General features: G+C 53.0%; 1 protein-coding gene across 1 annotated transcript in view; it reads right to left on the bottom strand.

Annotated features, from left to right (window-relative positions):
- The window catches only part of STK10 (serine/threonine kinase 10), a 41347-nt gene extending 34779 nt beyond the window's left edge, over positions 1–6568 (bottom strand). The window contains exon 1 of the mRNA XM_069028627.1: positions 6300–6568. Within this exon, the coding sequence (XP_068884728.1) occupies positions 6300–6455 (156 nt within the window). The 5' untranslated portion in view covers positions 6456–6568. The remainder of the gene's footprint in view (positions 1–6299) is intronic.
- Between the last annotated feature and the right edge of the window lie 12243 nt (positions 6569–18811).

Raw genomic sequence — 18811 nt, 5'->3', positions numbered from 1 at the left:
TGACTCCCAAGCCTAACAAGCCCCCAAGAGCCACTTCAGTTAGTCTCCGTAAATGAGGCCTCTTTGGGGTTTTGTTTGAAATGCTGGATTCAGGCCCTGGTGCCACCAAACAGAGCAGTTGGTGACAATTTGGATGGGGGACAGCAGCACAGCCCTGGTCCCTCAGCCCCCACGTCGGGCAGGGCTCTGACTGCACCAGCGCTGCTGCTCTGGCAGCTGTGGCAACACTCCAGCAAGGGAAGGGGAAGTGGCTTCTGAAACACCCAAAAACCGTTAAAAAAAAAAAAGAGAAAGCAGAACTGCCTTCCACTGGTTTTACAAGCAAAGGGCAGGGAAAGCAGCCCCACCAGAGAACTCAGCTACAGCCACGGCCTCGTTTTCTGGGTAGGCCTGCCAAACACAACTGTGACCAAAGCACAGCACAAACACCTCTTCTGGCCTTAAAAGCTCAGCAGTGGCCCAGGAAAGGGGGGCAGAGATAAGAAACCCACAGAGCAGCACAGCACGTGATGGTTCAGACCTTGCACCCAACCAGCCGCAGAAACAGGCACAGCAAGAGGGTTTGGGGCTGTTTTGCTGTGTTTTAACCACCCACAGACACCAGGCAGACCTCGTGGGCCTGGGCTGGGAGAGACATGTGCAAATAAACAGGCAAGGTTTGAGGAGAGGGAAGTTCCACACTGACCCAGCATCTTCAGCCTCCAACTTGAACATCCTTCAGATCACCGTCCCTGAAAGAGCACCGTGCTCCAAGTGAGCATTCCTGGCCTGGTCTTCATTCAGCCAGTGCCACAACATTGAGAAAATTAAAAAAAAAAAAAAATAGAGGGGAAAAAGCCTTTCAGGCAGGTCTGAGTTTCCTAGCAACTTCCTGCAACAAATTTGGTCCACAGAGGGCTGTGGGAGCAGGGGCTGAATGGCTGCGACACCCAAGAGCCAGGGAATGGGTTTAGGCTGGCAGTGGCGGGGCTGGCTGGCTGGCAGCCCTCTCACACTGGGCTGAAAAGCAGAATAAAGAACTCAGCCCTTCCCTGTCTCCAGAGCCCAGGGCTGCCAGGGTGGCCCAGCACTGCTGGCACTTCCCATGGCAGGAGGAATATGGGGCAGGAGCAGCACAATGATGCCAGCAGCTCCGAGTGCTGAGGAGAACCAACACCAGCTGGCTCTGCTGCGCACAGCTCCCTTCTCTGCCTCTCCCACCTCCCCAGAGTTTGGTTGAGCAAATAAGGACAGGAGCCCCGAGAATACGAGCACAGGGAGGCGAGAAAGGTCAGGAAGGTTTCCATGTGCTGGCTGGGAAGAGCAGATGTTTGGGAGGTGGCACCGAGGTGCTTTTCCCCAGCCAGGAGGCAGAAGTCAGGGAATGCAGCTCCAGCAGGAATGGTGCCATGGCTCTGCCCTGTGCCAGGGACACGCTGCCCCTTCCAGCCCCAATCCCGGGGGTGGCACTTCCAGACACTGCTCTTGAAGGGAGCTGCGCTCTCCCTTTGCCATGGGAACAAAGTGTGCCTTTGCTCTTCTTGCTGAATCCCTGTTCCCTCTGGATTCAGGCTGTGCCAGTGGATGGGGGGACAGCACAGCCACCCCCCATAGCCCGTGGGGACCCCCAGCCACAGGGGGCTTCACCCGAGAGTCACAAGGAGAACCCCACATTTACAGACAGCAGCACCCCATGGACCAGAAGAAGAACCTGTTCTCCGAGGAAGCTGAACTCTCAAGAGACAAAACATTTAAAAAAATCACGAGATGGGCTAGGCAGGGTTTTTCTGAGCAGCAACAATCGCCACGTGCTCGAGGGTGAAAGGCTCATCTGAGCTGCCTCTTGCAGGCAGCTGCCCACGGCTCCCACTGGCAGCAGCGCTGCCAAGATCTGGGCTGTGCCACTGAAGTCATTGTCCAAATATTTAGGCCATGGAGAGCTATCCCCGTCCCCTGTCACACCGAGACGGCCGCGGAGCACAGGGCTGCGGCAGGGATGGGGCATCCCACGGCTCCACGAGTTGAAAGTGAACATCAAGTCTGAAGTTCAGCCAGGTTTAACATTGTTAAACCTTCCCATTCCTCTTTCCCAAGCGAAAAGATTTTAAGGAAACCCTTCAGCTGTTCTAAAGGACAAGACCACGATTCAATCCTACTTTTTTTTTTTTTTTGCGGCCAATCAGCTCAAACTTCCCCTGCTTTTGTTTTCCTTCTCTTTTCTTTTTCTAAATTAACTCGGCAGATTAACATCTCTCCGTGACACCCTTTCCAGGAATTACAGGTTAAATCGTAGAATCACAGAACGATTTGGGCTGGAAGAAACCTTAAAGCTCATTTTGTTGCCATGGGCAGGGACACCTTCCATTATCCCAGGCAGCTCCAAGCCCCGTCCATCCCGGCCTTGGACACTTCCAGGGATCCAGGGGCAGCCACAGCTTCTCTGGGCACCCTGTGCCAGGGCCTGCCCACCCTCACAGGCTGGATTTTTTTCCTAATATCCCACCTAAACTTGCTCCCTCATGGATCAAACCAAGAGCTGAGCCTGAACCACCTGAGCCAACCGAGGCACACCGGGATGGTGCAGGCTGGGGTGATGAGCAGAGAGGTGTGACAGGGACAGGGACACCCTCGAGTGACAGGGACACCCTGGTGCCCACGAACGGCCCCGCTGCTGCTGCGAGGCAGCTGCACAACATCCAACAATCAGCCTTTTATTACCCCAGTTTCAAAGCCGCGTTTCTAGTCCGCAGCATGTACAGCACCGATGGCAGCACGACACATCAGATAACCCAAATTCGCCTTTTTAAGCGCGTCTTGGAGAAGAAAGGAGAACAAGGGCACAAAAGACGCGCTGGTGACTCGCCGTGGCCCCGGGGCTCGGTGGGATGGAGCTGTTTGAAGGCGATTTGAAGGGAATAAAGTGAATAAAGTGAATAACCCCCTTTCCCAGCGTGCGGGGGCTGTGGGCAGCCTGTCCCCACCCTGCCGCCTTATCGGGCAGCCAATGTCCCCATCAGCGGGCGCTGGGGAGGGCAGATAGCGCTGCACAAGAGGCAGGGGAGCGGCACAACAATCCCCCCACGAGAAAGGCAGCGAGGCCCTGGCCGTCCTCCAGGAGCCAGAGGAGCCCCTGCCAGCGTGGGAGCTCTCCACGCCCGCAAGAGCCCTCGGGCATCCCTTGCTGCTGGCACTAATGCGAGGGTGAAGCGGTAAAGCCCCGGTTTTGCAGGGCTGGGAGGTGATGCTGCGGCTCCAAGCAGCCAGCACTGCTGGTTTCACGCTGAGCATCTTCCCTGAGAGCAGCACAGCAGCTCAGGGGCTGCCTCTGCCACGCGTCCCTGCCAAATGATGCGGCTCTGAAGCGCCAGCACAGATCCTCTGAGCTTATGAACGGCATCTTAGGTGTTTTCCCAGGAAAATAGCTCTGCTTTTCTTCCGCGGCAGCTTGGGAAGGGTCTGCGTTAGGAACTTTTCCAGGCCTTCCCAGGCTGGCACCCGCTGATCGCAGCTCCCGACTGCTGGATTGGAGATCATCCATTTAATGGGCTTTGGGTGAGGCGGTGACAAAGGTCGGTCACCCGGGGGCTGCCACCACATCCTCACTGCACCTCCGGCCTCGCCAAAGCCACGGCATTCATAGAATGAGAGCTGGGCAGAAACAGCTCCTCCCCACCCCCTCCTACTTCTCAGCTTCATTACCCTCTGTCCAACTGGTTCCTGGTGCAGCCAGATCCTCTTTTGCTGCAGCGAGACTTTCTGTAAAGGCAGGGAAATCCCGGTCGTTTCTGCTGGCCGCAGGTTTCTTTAGCTCTGCTGTGTACGATCCAGACTCCACCATAAATTTCATTTTTTTTTTAATTAATATGTATTTAAATGAAGCCTGTCCTACTTTCGGAAAGCCAGTTCAGCTTTGCTCAGCTGAGTGCACGGGAGCCCAGGACACAGCTCCAGACGGGATTTCACAGGGCAGGAATACCCCAAACACCCGAGGCCTCCTTCCTCCTGCTCACACCCGGCCTCAGAAAAGCAAATCCTACTAAACCCAGCCCATTTTTCCACCTCTCCACACCTAAATTCCTCCCAGAAATTTGTCCAGGGTGCAAAGCCCTGCTGAGGGCTGCCAGACCTTTCCAAGGGAACACAACATATGGCACACGGGGCAGGATGCAGGCACAGGATTCCGTCACCTCCCCACGCTTCCGGGCGTGGAAAAGGGGCGGAAAACAGGCAGGAACTTCACTCAAACATCCTGAAAAGCTCAGGGCCCTGCAAACACTCAGCCTTGCTCCCAGCAAGAGAATGATTCAAATTGTTCACTGAATTTTGGGCACCTCCGTTCTCCTGGAGCGTGGTGGGTTACTCTGCAGGTTTTTGGTGGGTTACTCTGCAGGTTTTTAGTGGGTTACTCTGCAGGTTTTTGGCAGCTGAGCAGCACAAGAGAGCAAACCTCTTCTTCCACACCCCATCTTGCACTCATCCCCACTTAGGGTAGTGCTCCAGATATAAAAAAAACCAAAGGAAGGCAACAAAAAAAACCCCCGTAGATGAAGGAAATTGTGCCTCTGGTTATTACCTAAAATAAGGATTTACAGCACAGGGCGCCCAAATAATTTGGGATTCGTCAATGAACAAACAAACTCTCGCATGAGAATTCAACACCCGCCCGTGTCCATTTGCCAGCCGGAATGGAGAACAGGTGGAGAAGAGATCAAAGCAATGGAAGTGAAATGTCGCTAAATACAATAAAATAACCCTCTGATTTCTGGTTAAAAGAAAGGTTAAACCTCACCCTGCTCAGCAGGGTTAAAACTCCACAGAAGCAAAAATTTGCCTGAATATTCAAGTTCCAGAAGCAATGAACTTCTGGTTGTAGATGTGTGGTCTCCATTGGGACATTTTTATGCTCATTTGGGTGAAAATGGGGATGAAAGGAGCTGAAGATGAGATGTTACTGCCTGGCAGGCAGACACCCTCATCCTACAGTAAATTAAGTTTCTCTGACAATGTTTTTCTTGGTGTGAGGCTGGGGTTAATAACTGAGGCATTCAGATATGACAACAGACTAAAAACCAAACCAGCCATCTCCAAATTAGCTTTATTCTCTAAGTCACCTACTTTGGATACATTATACATGTTTAGAATAGGAAGCATTTAAATAATTATTTAAGTTTTCCTTTCTCTCAGAGGCCAATTAAGTTATTTTACAGTGTTTACCTGGTTCCTGTCACCACCTGAGAAACCTGAGCAAATAAAAGCAAGGAATCATCCAGGAGTGAGTGTTGCTACACACAAATGGGTTTCCAACGCACCTCACAGAGCAGACTGGCAACAGGACTTCTACTGGTGCTGCTTTCAGAAGGATAAATGAAAAAGGGATTTAAACACGATTTTTAGGACTTGTGTTTTATTAGAAGACAGGATCCTTCACTAAAAACTTTCACTCAATGGGCGTTTAGCACTCAGTTTTTTAGAGAGTTTCTGTCAAATGACGTGGCAGAGACAACAAATAAACACCAAATCCCTCCGTCCTGACCTGCAGCCACCTGCCTCCCTTCCTGGCCTATTTATTTCTCCGTTTTTCAAAGGCAATACCTTCTCAAATGATCTAACGAGGCCATCAAACCCCAGCTGCCCATGAGACAATTCCCACCCCCATTCCAAACCGCGCCTGTCACACAGGTGTGCCCAGGAGCCTCCGGATCCCCAGCCCGCTCCTGCACCCCAAACCCCCGGCTCACCCCCTGCACGGGAGAGGGGACATTTCAGAGCCGGGGACAGCAGGAACGCCGCTGCTTCGGAGTGCAAAGTCCAGGGAAGCTTTGGTCTTTGAAACCCCCATCCCTAAACCCCGAGGTTAAACATTCATGGCCCTGGACACGGCTCCTCTTCGCCCTCCAAGTTTCCTGCAGGCCGCGAGGATACAAATCCCATGCCACCCCCGGAGGCTCAAAAAACTTGGGAGACAGCCCTGGAAGTGCCGACTTCCAAGAAACCTCCCTCCATTCATTGCACCGGCGGGCTTGGCAAGGAGCGCCTGGGTCTCCTCACAAAAGCATCGCTCTGAAAACGGGCGATTCAGGGCGACAAAAAAAAAAAAAAAAAATTAAAAGGCAAGAAAGAAAAAAAGAAGAAAGCTTTTCTCGCTCCTTTCCCCTTCCCGGAGCGCTGCGTTCCCAAGCCCAGCTCTGCCGCCGTGCCCGTCCCGGCTCCTCCCGGCTAACGGGATGCGGGACCCGGCCCCGCTGTGTCCGGGGAGCGGAGCCGCTCCGAGCCCGGGCCGCGGCACCGCAGCTGCTCCCGGAGCCCCTCCGAGCACCCACCTTGTAGACTTTGCCGAAGGCTCCATCGCCCAGCTCGCCCACCACCTCCCACACCTCGCCGGGGTCCAGGTCGCGGCGGACGTGCTCGTATTCCTTGGAGCGGCGCTTCTCGAAGGCGGAGAGGCGCAGGATGCGGCGGAAATTGGCGAAAGCCATCCCGGAGTGCGGCCCCGGGAGCTGCGGAGCCGCCGCCCGCTCCGGCCCCGGGAGGACGGAGCCGCTGCGCGCCCGGGGAGCGGCGAGGCGGGACCGGGGCCGGGGCCGGGGCCGCCTCCAGCCGCGCACATGGAGCCCGAGCCGGAACCGCTCCACCTGCTGGGCTGGGCTGGGCTGCCCGCCACCGAGCCATTGGCCACCCGAGCCCTCCGCCCGCCCGCCCGGCACCGCCCCGCACGGCACGGCTCGGTCCGGGCACGGCACAGCACAGACACGGCTCGGCACAGACACGGCTCGGCACAGACACGGCTCGGTCCGGGCACGGCACAGACACGGCACAGACACGGCTCGGTCCGGGCACGGCACAGACACGGCTCGGTCCGGCTCAGACAGGGCTCGGTCCGGGTAGGGCACGGCCCAGACAGGGCACGGCCCGCCCAGACTGTCATGGCTCGTCCCGGGCACGGTCCAGCCCGGGCACGGTTCGCTCTGGGTACGGCCCGGCACTGCCCAGCCGGGTCAAAGTTCGCCCTGGCCGGCACGGCTCAGCCCCGGTTCGCTCAGCCCCGTCACGGTTCAGCCTGGGTACGGCCCGGCTCGGCTCAGCCTGGCACACCCGGCTCGGCTCGGCTCAGCCGGAGCGCAGCCCGGCTCCGTTCTGCCCGTCCCGGTGCATCGGGCCATGGCCCAGCCCGGCTCGGTTCGGCCCCGCTGCTGAGCCATCCAGGGAGTCCCCAATCCCGAACCAAACAAAGCAAATCCCGGGACCGGCGGGCGGGGAAGGAGCGACCCCCGCGCAGCATCCCCGGGGCCGTGTCCGACCCCCGCATGGAAAACCCCACTCCCGCCCTGCCCTGGCGGCAGAGCCCCGTTTCCTGCTCCCCCCCGTTCCTCTCCCGGGAAAGCAGACGGACGCGGCCGATTTCAAACTCCCAGGAGCGGCAATTCGGCGAGTCCGCCCCGCGGGCACCGGTTTTGGAGAAGAGGTGACCCAGCTGGTGTCCAGTGGGAAGTTCGCATCCTGCCCACGGTGGCACTTCAAACCCTCTGGAAAACGGACTCCGCAATCCCGTATGGAATGGGGACATCTAGGGGACCCCCCCGGCGGTGCAGCCCCGCGTCCCGGCGCTTCCCAGAGGGACCGGGCTGTCCCTGCACACCCCGGTGACACCCGCGCCGCTAGCGTTCTGCCCCAAATCCGTGTCCCACCGCCCAGCCGAGGGCACAGGAACGGGGCGGGGGGGCGGACTGCACGCCCCATCCTGAAGGATAATTCCGGCAAAACTCAGCATAGGCTCCCTCTCTAAGAACATCTGATCTTAGCGATGTCTTACAAGTTCCCTGACACATCATTCCCTAAAACATTGGCCTGATTGTCATCTTTCCTTGTCCTTGCTGTTAAAAAAAATACTGGCAGAGTATTTCCAGCTCCTGGAGGTTGATTGAAAGAATCACCTGAGCAGCGAAACGGGATTGGCATTAATGCTCTGAAATTACAGCCCCTGTGTGATGTTTTGGGAGGGGACGCACGGGACTCTGCATCACCTGGGATTTAAAACCAGGGATCAGTGACATTACAAATATTGCACTTCAGATGTTCCAACAACAGCAGTGCTCTGTCATATTAATTAACCAGCAGCTTGGTTAATTCAGGGGCTTGGCAATTCCCCAGAAAGCTTTCAGACACAGCTCTGCATCCTCCCTGCTCCGTCGTGCCCTGGCTGCTCTGGGAGGTGACAAAGGCCTGGCTCCTCCTGAAGGGTGTGAGGCTCTGGGGAGCTGGCAGAGCCACCTCGATCCATTTCAGCTCTGCTGGAGGATCCTCCTTCCCCCTTCCACCGCCCCCTCCCCTGTTTGTGAGACAGACAAAGCTCCAAGAGCCTCCAAGCCCAGTTTGAATTCATGTCGTGCCTGTCCCCTGTGTCCCAGCAGTGTGAAACCCGCAGGCCAGGCTGTCCAAACACCATAACCAGGCCCTGGCACAAGGAGCACAAAATCCACGTAGCAAAAGCCCCGGCCAGCGATGCAGGAGATCCTCCAGCTGTGCAGGATGCCAGGGGCACGGGGCAAGAGGGGATTTCTGGCTCACTGGAGCTCATTCCTGAGTACTGCACATGCAATCCTTTCCAAAACCCAGCCATGCTCCATGGTAAGAAGCACTTTTTGGGTTTCTTGCCAAGAGTCCTCCACATGAGGCCTTTTGCAAGCCCTCACCCGCTGGTTCCGCGCTTCCCCACCTCACACGTGCAATTCTGCAGTCCTTCAAGATGTTTTTGTGAGCCCCCCTTGGTGCTCCAGCTCAAATCATCCCTCTTCCCACAGGTTTCCCCACTGGAAAAGATTTAAGGAGAGTGGAACCATCCCAGTCTGCAGATTTTGGGGTTTTTTTCTTTTTAGCAGGGGCAGTTTGTGCTCTGTGTTCGCACTTTGGGAAGTTTGACTGAAATTCCAGAGCTGATTCGGCTCTTCCTCTGCACTGCACTGGAGGAGATTAAAGAAGACTGAAAAGAAAAAGAAGACCTTCAAAAGAAAAACGTGGGGTTTTTTTCAGTGTTTCTGGTTTGCTGGAAAAGTCCTTTTTTTTTTGTTCTCCTCCAGTGATAAGGTGGGAAGGAAGAAGAGAAAACAGGAGGACAGGAAGAGAGGACAGGCAGACAGCAATGAGCATTGTCACATTTCCTCAGTGCAGAAATCACATGTGGCTCTCTCATAAATCACCTTATTAATACTGTCCATGAATCCTGAGCAGCAGCTCGTGTCTGTTCCTGGGTGTTAATTGCCTGTGCAGCCTGACTGGGAGCAGTGGGCATTTCAAATGAAATAAATCCTGCTAATTATTGCTCTCAGCGTCGTGCAGGCGATGCCTGAGAGCTCCCTGCTCTCCTGAGGGATGTTTTATGGCTTTCTCCAGGATAGGACCCACCTGAAAAAGGATCAGATCCTGCTGCTCTTCGAGCCAGTGGGCTGAAATGCTGTGGGGAGGGAGAGGGCTGGTAAGGCCAGGATTACCCCTAAAGCTCAGCTTTGATGTTGGGCACGACCTGCAGCTCTGCTCTGGAGCAGGAGCGTGGCCCAGGGTCAGTGTTGGGGGTGTCCCCTGTGGGATTTGGGGAGGGAAAAGCCAACCATGGACATGGGAGGGGTGGGAAAGGAACTCTCAAAGGAGGACGTGGGGCTGCTGGAGAGAGTCCAGAGCAGGCACCAGGGGATCTGAGGGATGGAGCAGCTCTGCTGGGAGGAAAGGCTGGGAGAGCTGGGATTGTCCAGCCTGGAGAGGAGAAGCTTTGGGGTGACCTCAGTGTGGCCTTGCAGGGCCCGAAGGAGCTACAGGAAAGATGGATGGGACTATTGACAAGGGATGGAGGGACAGGACAAGGGGGAATGGATTCAAACTTGCAGGGAGCAGGGTTAGATGGGATATTGGGAAGGAATTGTTCCCTGGGAGGGTGGGAAGGCCCTGGCACAGGGTGCCCAGAGAAGCTGTGGCTGCCCCTGGATCCCTGGCAGTGCCCAAGGCCAGGTTGGACAGGGCTTGGAGCAGCCTGGGATGGTGGAAGGTGTCCCTTGCCCATGGCAAAGGGATTGGAACAAGATGAACTTTAAGGTCCCTTCCACCCAAACCACTCTGTGACTCTCTGACAGCAGCTTTGGAGCCTGGCTGCTGTCGGTCACTCTCCCAGCACATCCCAAACCCAGCAGCAGCAGCAGCTCCATGGCAGGAAGCAGCAGGATTCTGGCATTTCCTGCGGGTGGGAGAAGCAGGAGATCCCCTTCATTGTCTGGATGTGAGCACTGCTTGGTGCTCCACGTGTTCTTTCCAAGCAGGAAATCAGTGCTCATCGTCTGTTCCTAAACCCCCCTGCCCTGAGCAGAGCATCCCCACCTGCTGCAGGGGCACGAGGAACTGAGGGAGATCACTGCACTTGCTCCTCCTTTCTGCTGCCAGGTCCCTGGGTTATTGTTTTTATGGATAATTCTCCTTTATGTCCAACCAGAGTCTCCTCAATTATTTGTTGGAGGTGGTTGAACCTCAGCCCTGCAGGTTTGCAGCCCCCGCCCCGGGTGGTTTTTAGCCCAGGGAGGTACCAAAGCCTCCATCCTCTGGGCAGTTCTAAAGCCCTCCCAGTATTTTCCTGGAATGAGGTTTTTCAGCCCCAAATTGTGTCGATCGTGTCCTTTCAGGGCTGCCTGGTTAAAAGGCCGCGTTCAGCAGGGGCTGTGCCCCAGCTGTGAGGGCTCCTCCCGCACCCCCGGCCACTGCAGCATCCAGATGTTGTGAATCACTCCAACATCTGCAGCTCGTTTCGCAGGGCAGAGCAGCAGCCATGTGCCAGGGAGGTGCCCTGGGAGCCGGGAACACGTCTGGGATGAGCCCCAGGCCATCAGCTGGGATTGATTTCTCCCAAGTCAGTCGGGAAACTGTTGGAAATAGGGAGGAGAGCCTGGATTTGGGGTCTTTCTCTGGAATAACTCATGGTAAGGTGGGATCTATCTCCTCTCCAAAATTAGCAGCTGAACTGCAGGGAATCCTAAATGTTTGCAGTCTCCTGCACGGACAAAAACCACCACCACCAACAAAAGAGGACGGGAGGGATCCCGGAGAGCCTCCCAGCAGGAGCAGCCCGCTCCCAGAACGCTCCCAGGAATCCTTTCCCCGGGAACAACACGGCCTCGCATCTCCGAGCCCCTGCGCTCAGCTCCCAGCCGCCACGGAGAGGCAGCGATTCCCAGAGAGAACAAATCCCAGAGCTGCAGCCCGGCAATTCCCTGGGGGATTCTCCAGCATCGGGAGGGATTGATGCAGCTGCACTTCAGCCTCCGCCCCCACAGCATCCCCGGGCTGCTGCAGGTGTCACCTCCTCCCCGGACCGCCCCTCTCCTGCCCCCGGGGCCAGACTGGTGTGACTGGGACACACTGGGATCTCTCCAAGGCTGCGGTCACTGCCAGAGGCGGCTGCTGCTCCGCATCCCCCCGAATCCCTGCCGGAGTGCTGAAGGGCAGCCCCACAACAGGGAACGGCGTGGGCTTCGTTAATGAACCCAGCTAATTAAGGCTACGTGGAGAGAAGGGAAGAGAGGCAGTTTTGTCTCCTTTGCTAAATATTGGCTGTTCACCTGTCTTGGGGTGACCTCGTGATGTGTATCCCATATCGCTGCCTATGCCCAGAAATTAATTCCTGTGCCTTTCCATGCCTCTAGACTGAGGATACATTATTATGTAGATACAAAAATGCTGCTAGCGAGGATTTTCTTGTTATTTTTTAAGTCCATGAGAGACTTTTCTCTCTCACAGAAGAGGTAGCAGGGAATGTAAACAACCAAGCCACCTGCAACCTTAAAAAGTCTTGTTTATGGTATAGCAGAAAAATATTTTGACAATGGATGTTTTAGGATTTTAGCCAATCACCCCCAAGGGGTGGCTGGCCCTTTGTCCAATTAGGCTATGAAGAAAAAAGTCTATAAAAGAGTTGTAAAATAATTAAATAAATCAATCTTGCTGCACAACTCCTGCCTGCTGGATCTTCTTCTCCTCCTCCTCCTCCCTATGGCTGCGGGACACGGTGCTATACCGTAGGAACCAGGCCTGTGGTAATATTATTGTATCTCAGAGGATATATTTCTAAATTCAGAACATCACCCCATGGTTTATTTTCCCCCTCTCAGCTCACCCACAGCCCAGGACACCACGGAGCCCCCTCCCAACGCCGCCACTGGAGTTTCCCTGAGGAAGCGGGATGGCTGCAGCATGAGGGATTCATTAAATTACAAAATTCCAGCCTCCAAGGGCCTCCCCTGGCCTCCCACGGAGGCTGGAATCCCGCATGGAACGCTTGGAGCAACCTGGGGTAATGGAAAATGTCCCTGCCCTTGGAAAAAGTTGGGAGCAAGATGGTCTTTAAGGTCCCTTCCAACCCCAAGTGTCCCGTGATTCCATGGAATGGCTGCATACAAAGCTTTGCACCTTTTGTTTTAGGTGTGTCTATTAAAAAAGGGGGGTATGGATAAATTAAAGACATTATATGTACACACTCCCATTTAAAAGGAATGAAAATTGCATGGGTTTATATCTGTAAGGGGAAACATTTCCAGGAAAATCACACCCTCGGCTGGTTGTAACTCACATTCCAAATTCTACAGTGAAATCACCCTATCCTCCTGAGTTTTATTTAAGAAAAAATGGAAATATTTAGCTGTGGCCTACAAAGAATTACTCCTACTCCTCTGATACCTCCGCTAGTTAATCAAGACTGTGAAAGTGGTGACCTGAATTAAGACAAAGTGTCAGGGAATGTAATTACAGGACAATTACACCCAGATCCATTATTTTTGTTCAGCAAGGAGCTGATCCAGAGCCAGGCACAAACCCACCCTGGGTGTCTGAGCACAGCTCCAGGCCCTGCATTCTCCACGGATTTCACACCTTGTCTGCAAGACTCAACATTGTCACAGCCCCAAATTCGTAGGAAAATGTGTCCCTCAAGGGCAGCAGAGGTAATGGAGGAAGTGGAGAATTCCAGCTCCCAACCAAAAGCCCCACTGAAGAAATTTAAGGAGGAAAAAGAACACTGAGTGGATTTCTGAAGGCATGGCACAGCCAGGATTATTTTTATTTTTTAAATGCAGGGGAAGAAAAAGTTTTCATTTATTTTTTTTGTTTTGTTTTGGTTGAAATACAGGAAATTTGCACAGCATTTCCAGTGGAAATTCAGGGTGGTTTGCTCTCAGCAGTAAAAGATCTTTCCTAGGATAAAAAATTAAAAACCCATGTAATTTATCAGTCTGGAGACCATCTGTGAAATAAAGCACCAGATAAAAATCCATGAAGCAGTTTGGAAGTTACTCGGTGTTCAAAGCAGGATAAAATTGGAATTCTGGAATTCTTCCCTAAGCAGGGAGGGGAAAAATATTAAAAAAGCCTTTTTTACACAAATATTTGATTCTAAAAGTGCTCCTAAAACTTAAGAGGGGAAAGAAACAGCCCCACCCCTGGAATCCCCCCATGCTGGCTCTTTCCTGGGTCAATCCCAAAATCCCAGGGAATGGGAATGTCAATCCCACGGCACAAACAAACGCACAGCCGAGAGCTTTACCATAAAAATGAAGGTATTTATTCAAGAAGTACAAATTTGATGGTACCAGCCATCTTTGAAAGCCATTCCCATGAGGCAGAGAGGACACAGAGCCGAGCCCCTTGCTCAGAGCACACGGAAGCCAAGTGTCCCCAAGTGTCCCCGACGCAGTCCTGGCCATCATTCCTCAAATCCACCTCTTTTGAAACATTCCCTGGACTTGAGAGGCACAAACAGGGGTTTTTTTTTAAGCCAAGACCAGTTTGTTGTTTTAATAAAGCCACCAGCTCCAATTTCTTTTGCTTTCAATTGCCTTAAATTGTCTCCAGCCTTTGGAGCAGATTCTGATTTCCTAAAGGGGGGAAAAAAAAAAAAAAAAGGGATTTGGGAATGAGCAGGTGCAGAATTTTCTGGAGCTCAAGATGAACGGAAGGTTTTAAGGCAGGAGTCAGGATTTGAAGTTGTCTCTTTGCCCCGTGGCTCTGACTGAATGGTCTTCATGTGGGAAATGGACAAATCCAGAGTTCCTCTGGAGCGACCCTCGGAGCGTGGCCCTGCCCGGAGGGTTGGGACACGATTTTCCATGGAAAATCCAGCAGACACGTTGGTTAAAAGTCTCAAAGTCCACTTTAAGGAGCGTGTTGGTTAAAACACCTCATTTTCCAGCTGCCTGCCTCAGTGAAGTGTCTCCCTTGGGAAGGAGAGCTCCAACCCCGTCCCTCCGGAGGATCCACGCAGATGGAATTCGGGAGAGGAGAGGCACCTGCAGGACACAGCAATCTCAAACAATTCCTGGGAAGGGAAGTCTTGGAGCAGACTTGTGTCTCCAGCAGGAACCACCAGAAGTGTTTGTGGCTGCAGAGAGAACAGCAGGACATTCGTCATTTGGGGAGGAAACACAAACGTGGATGTGCCGGGAAATCCAACTCCGAGGCTTCCCAGGGAATCTGCGAGGCAGCCCCCGACATCCAGAGGGCTTGGAGCACGTTTTGCTGTTTTCCAAGGAAGTTCAAGAGTGGACACAGCTCATGCCCACACCCAAAGCAGGTTTGTTTGTTTTTTAAAACACCCTTCTCAAACATCTCTCATCCAGAAAGAGTCCAAGCTGTCCCAGAACTTCCAGCCACGATCCAGGAGGGATTTGATTACAGGGAAGGGCAAAGGCAAAAAAAAAAACCCAAGCCCCTTCTTCTAACAGAGACTTTTTTCACTTCAAAGTGACAGGATCTGAGCAGCACAGGGAAAAAGCCCAAAAAAAAAAAAGAAAAATTCCTTTTTTTTTTTAATGTAAACATTCTCTGCATAAGGTGCAGGGTCTCGGATGTCTGTACAGGAACATGGAAAAGTTTGGGAAAGAGAGCTCCAGAGCCAGAAATGCAGCTGCCCCTTCCACTTCTGAAGCATCACAGACATGGAGAAACATTCGGCATTCACTTTGTCAACACCTACACAGCAAAAATGCTCCCAGAGCTCCGTGGCTAAAAGCATCCCAGCATTGTAACAAAGAGTATTTTTGTATTTTTAATACTTTTCAGAAAAGGAGTTTACATTATTTACTAGCAATGGATATACAGGCAGAAGCACATCACACTACAGCAATATTTTATCGAGTTATCAACTGACCTTCACCAAACATTATGCACAGTTGCTCCCAAGATTCCCTCTTTCCTCTCCTCCCCAAAGCAACGTTCTGTGCAAGGCAAAGAAAAGCTGGGGTTGGTTTGGTTGCTCCCGGGCTGAGGTTTTTTGGTGTTGTTACCCCCCAAATTCAGGGTGTTTATTAAAAACCCACCTTATTACACCACCATCTCACACCATTCCATTTCCCAAAATATTCCCCAGCTCCAGAGAAGCAAAGGCTTTCCAAAAATGTAGCCCAAGCTGTGCTTTGTGCAGAGGACCCCCAAAAACTGTGATGCACCAAGGCAGGCAGGGACATCTGGGGGGGCTCTGAAGGAGCAGCTGTCACTTGGGTGGGGAATAAAACCCTGAGCATCCTCCTGCAGCGCCCCAAATGCACCTGCAGCACACCTGGGGCTTTTTTGGGGCTCCCTGGCCCTGGCAGGCTCTGGGTGTTTGTGCCTCTCTGCCCTTCGAGCTGTTCAGGAGCGTGACTTTCATCAGGTTGTTACTCCTGGCTCAGGCAGAAGTGACAAGGAAGAGTAGAAAAATCTGAGCTGTGTCAAACAGAGCTGTCGCTGACAGGGTAAAAAAGATGCTCCTGGCATCAGTTCCCAGGCAGAGCTGAGCAGGAACGGCACAGAGGGCTGAGGGGGGGGAATTAAAAATCCCAGACTGACTCCTCCTCTCTGGTCTGTGTGGTGTGCGTTAAAACCCTGTTACATCATGGATACCCCTGGCTCTGAGGGTGGGGACAGCACCCCGAGGGCCAAAACCCAGCCAGGCCATGCTGCCAGCACCCTCCTGCTGCACTCCAGGGGTTATCCAACCTCTCCTGGGGTTATCCATCCTCCCCTGGGGTTATCCATCCTCCCCTGGGGTTATCCATCCTCTCCTGGGGTTATCCATCCTCTCCTGGGGTTATCCATCCTCCCCTGGGGTTATCCATCCTCTCCTGGGGTTATCCATCCTCCCCTGGGGGTGATCCCCCTTCTCCCGAGCAGCCCCTGGTTGGTGCCACTTCAGCCACACCCCACACTCAAATAAAGTTCCCTCCCCTCAGGGGACACCCCCTCTGCTCCAAAACTCATCCCACACTCCCAGCCCGCTCCCCTGCTTTGGAATCTGCACCAAACCCCAGCTTTTAGGGCAAACTCAAGGCATTTGAGACACAGATGTTCTCCCAGTGATGTCACAACCTCCAGTTCTATATGTGGCCCTTTACAGCTTGTTACTGATATTTTTTAACATTTATTTTGAAATTTTAAATTCTTTCCTAACAGAAATCTTGTAAAATTGTGTTTCTGCAGGGTTATGTGCTCAGTACTGCTGTCACTTTACACAGAGAGGGTCAAACTCTTCGCTGTCACCTCTAAAAGCATTTCACCATCGAATTCTTTCAGGTTTTGGTATGTGATTAAGGAGGGGGGAGGCTGGTAAAGAGAATTCTCACAAACAAAATCTCTGTTCTACTCAGAACCCACTCACAACGTGGCCTTCAGAGCATCACCTTTTCTCCCTGCCATCAAACCAATTCATATACAGCACAATCATCTGGAACAGTGCTGTAAAACAGAGCCTTTTCCAGCTCAGGGAAAGAAGGAGCAATGCCAGCCCCTACACCTCAAAACCAGCACCTGGTGACAATTGTCTGAATGAAAATAGAAAAAAAATCCCGAAAAAAAAAAAAGGATCCTACAAAAATAAAAAAGTGGTGTTTTAGTGTTCACAGCTCCTGGTTTGCTCCTCCTTAATCCATCACACCAGACATATAAATTACACCTTAAAAGACCAGTAGTGTCTTCCTGGCATGAAACCATCCTTTGCCCAGAGAAAACCCAAGAGATTTTTTTTTTTGACTTGCTTATGTAGCAAATATTTCCCCCTCCCCTGGAATGCAAAAATATTTGGCTGCGAAAAACCTCAAGTACAGTAAATCAAATTTGCCTAAAAAAACCTCCACAACAGAACACTCGTTCCAGGTTAGTATTGATCAGCTCACTTCCACCTTTAAAAACAAAGGGAAGGAAAAAAAAAAAAAGAAAATGGGAAAGAAAAGCAAGTCACTTTGGTGATTATGAGAACAGGGAATTTTCCTTTCCACAGCTCTGCCACCGCATTTCAGGCATCCTAAAATCGTGGGGCCAGTGGAGCTGTCACAGGTTTGAAACAAAATGAAGACCAAAAAAAGCTGTAGTTGAGTGGGGTAGGAAATGCAAACAAAACCTGGCTCTGTTTCCCAACCATCAGTGAAATTCTGCTTCCACCTGCTGGGATGTCCAAGTGACCCCGATCATCCTGACTCTGGTGCAAGAACTCCCTCAGAGTTTCTGAGGGCCAGAACCTTGATTTCTATGGAATTACTGAAGGAGCAGAAGTAACAAGTTTAAAATTGTCAAGGTAACCCCCCAGCGTCACTTAATTCACAGAGGGAAGACAGAAACCAGGAAAAATCTGCTATTCCCACCTTAGTAGCAAGTTTGACTTTGGAGGAAGTGCTTTCAGTGATGGCTTAAACCCCAAGCAAACAGAAATCCTGATTAAAAGAGCAGGGCCTTGATCTGCACCAAAGGCAGTGCCAGGCAGGGCTGCAGAGCAGCCACGGCGACACAGAGCAGCTCCAGCTGGGGGAACATCCCCCCAGCCCCACCATGCTCTGAGTTTTGAGACTACAAAAGGATTTGTCATCTGCTGAAAGGGCCCCTGTTACATTCTGCAGGCTGGGGAAGCCCAGGGCCATGCTCTGTGCTGGTGGGGACACCTCCAGCTGTCCTGGACAGTCACCACAGCTCCGAGGCCGGCTTCCAGTGACACCCCGAAAGCTGGGAACTGGGTGCTACTGCATCCTCACCATCTTTGTGCCCTCCAGGGAAGCATGGGGAGCTGCAATCCATACTCCATTGCAGCTGGGAGGAAGTGCAGAGTAAGCTGGCCCTGGGATGCTGTGGGACAGAGGGGCCGCACCTCCCGCTCGGGGGCACAGCGCATCGCTCACCTCGGCTCCCCTGAGCACAGCCTCCCTTTGTGCTCTGAGGGAATTCAGCAGGCACAGGCTCAGGTGCCCACGAGCCAGCAAACAGAGGCTGAGTGGGTGCTGGAGCAGGTGAGTTACAGTACAGTACGTGAGAGGAGACAGACTCACTTATTGCCTGAGCGCCGGCTCGGGAGCCAGCAGTGGCACAGGGCTGCACTGCCACCTTGGAATGTACAACTGCTCGCTCTGAGCATCACCAGGAGCTGCCAGAGAGCAAACCCCAGCCCAGCCCCACAGCCCAGGGCTGGCTGTGCCCCAGCAGAGCCCGGGCACGCCCGGAGGGATCCCCGTGAGCGGCTCCTTCCTGCAGGAACTGTGTGTGCTGCTGATATGGAACTGGATACATTGATTCGGTTCAAAGTTGGTTTTTTAAATAAAAGTGCTCTCTATTGCTCAGGCCTCATGGATCAGGACACCACTGATAGTTTCAGGATCATTACATAGCTGTATTAAGTGAACAATCTCTTCCCTCCCTCCTTTCCCTTCCCTTCCCTTCCTTCCTTGCCTCGTCCCTCCTGCTGTCGTGTTCTATACGAGATCAGGCAAACCCCAGAGGCCAGGTTACATTTTTACGTTTTTGCAGATCTCCATCACAGATGGAATTTTTGCTGGTCATTTCTTGCAACCCATCC

Source organism: Aphelocoma coerulescens, chromosome 13, assembly GCF_041296385.1.
Source record: "Aphelocoma coerulescens isolate FSJ_1873_10779 chromosome 13, UR_Acoe_1.0, whole genome shotgun sequence".
Classification (NCBI taxonomy): domain Eukaryota; kingdom Metazoa; phylum Chordata; class Aves; order Passeriformes; family Corvidae; genus Aphelocoma; species Aphelocoma coerulescens.
Note: the sequence above shows the minus strand (reverse complement) of the source record. Positions and strands in the feature narration are given on the sequence as shown.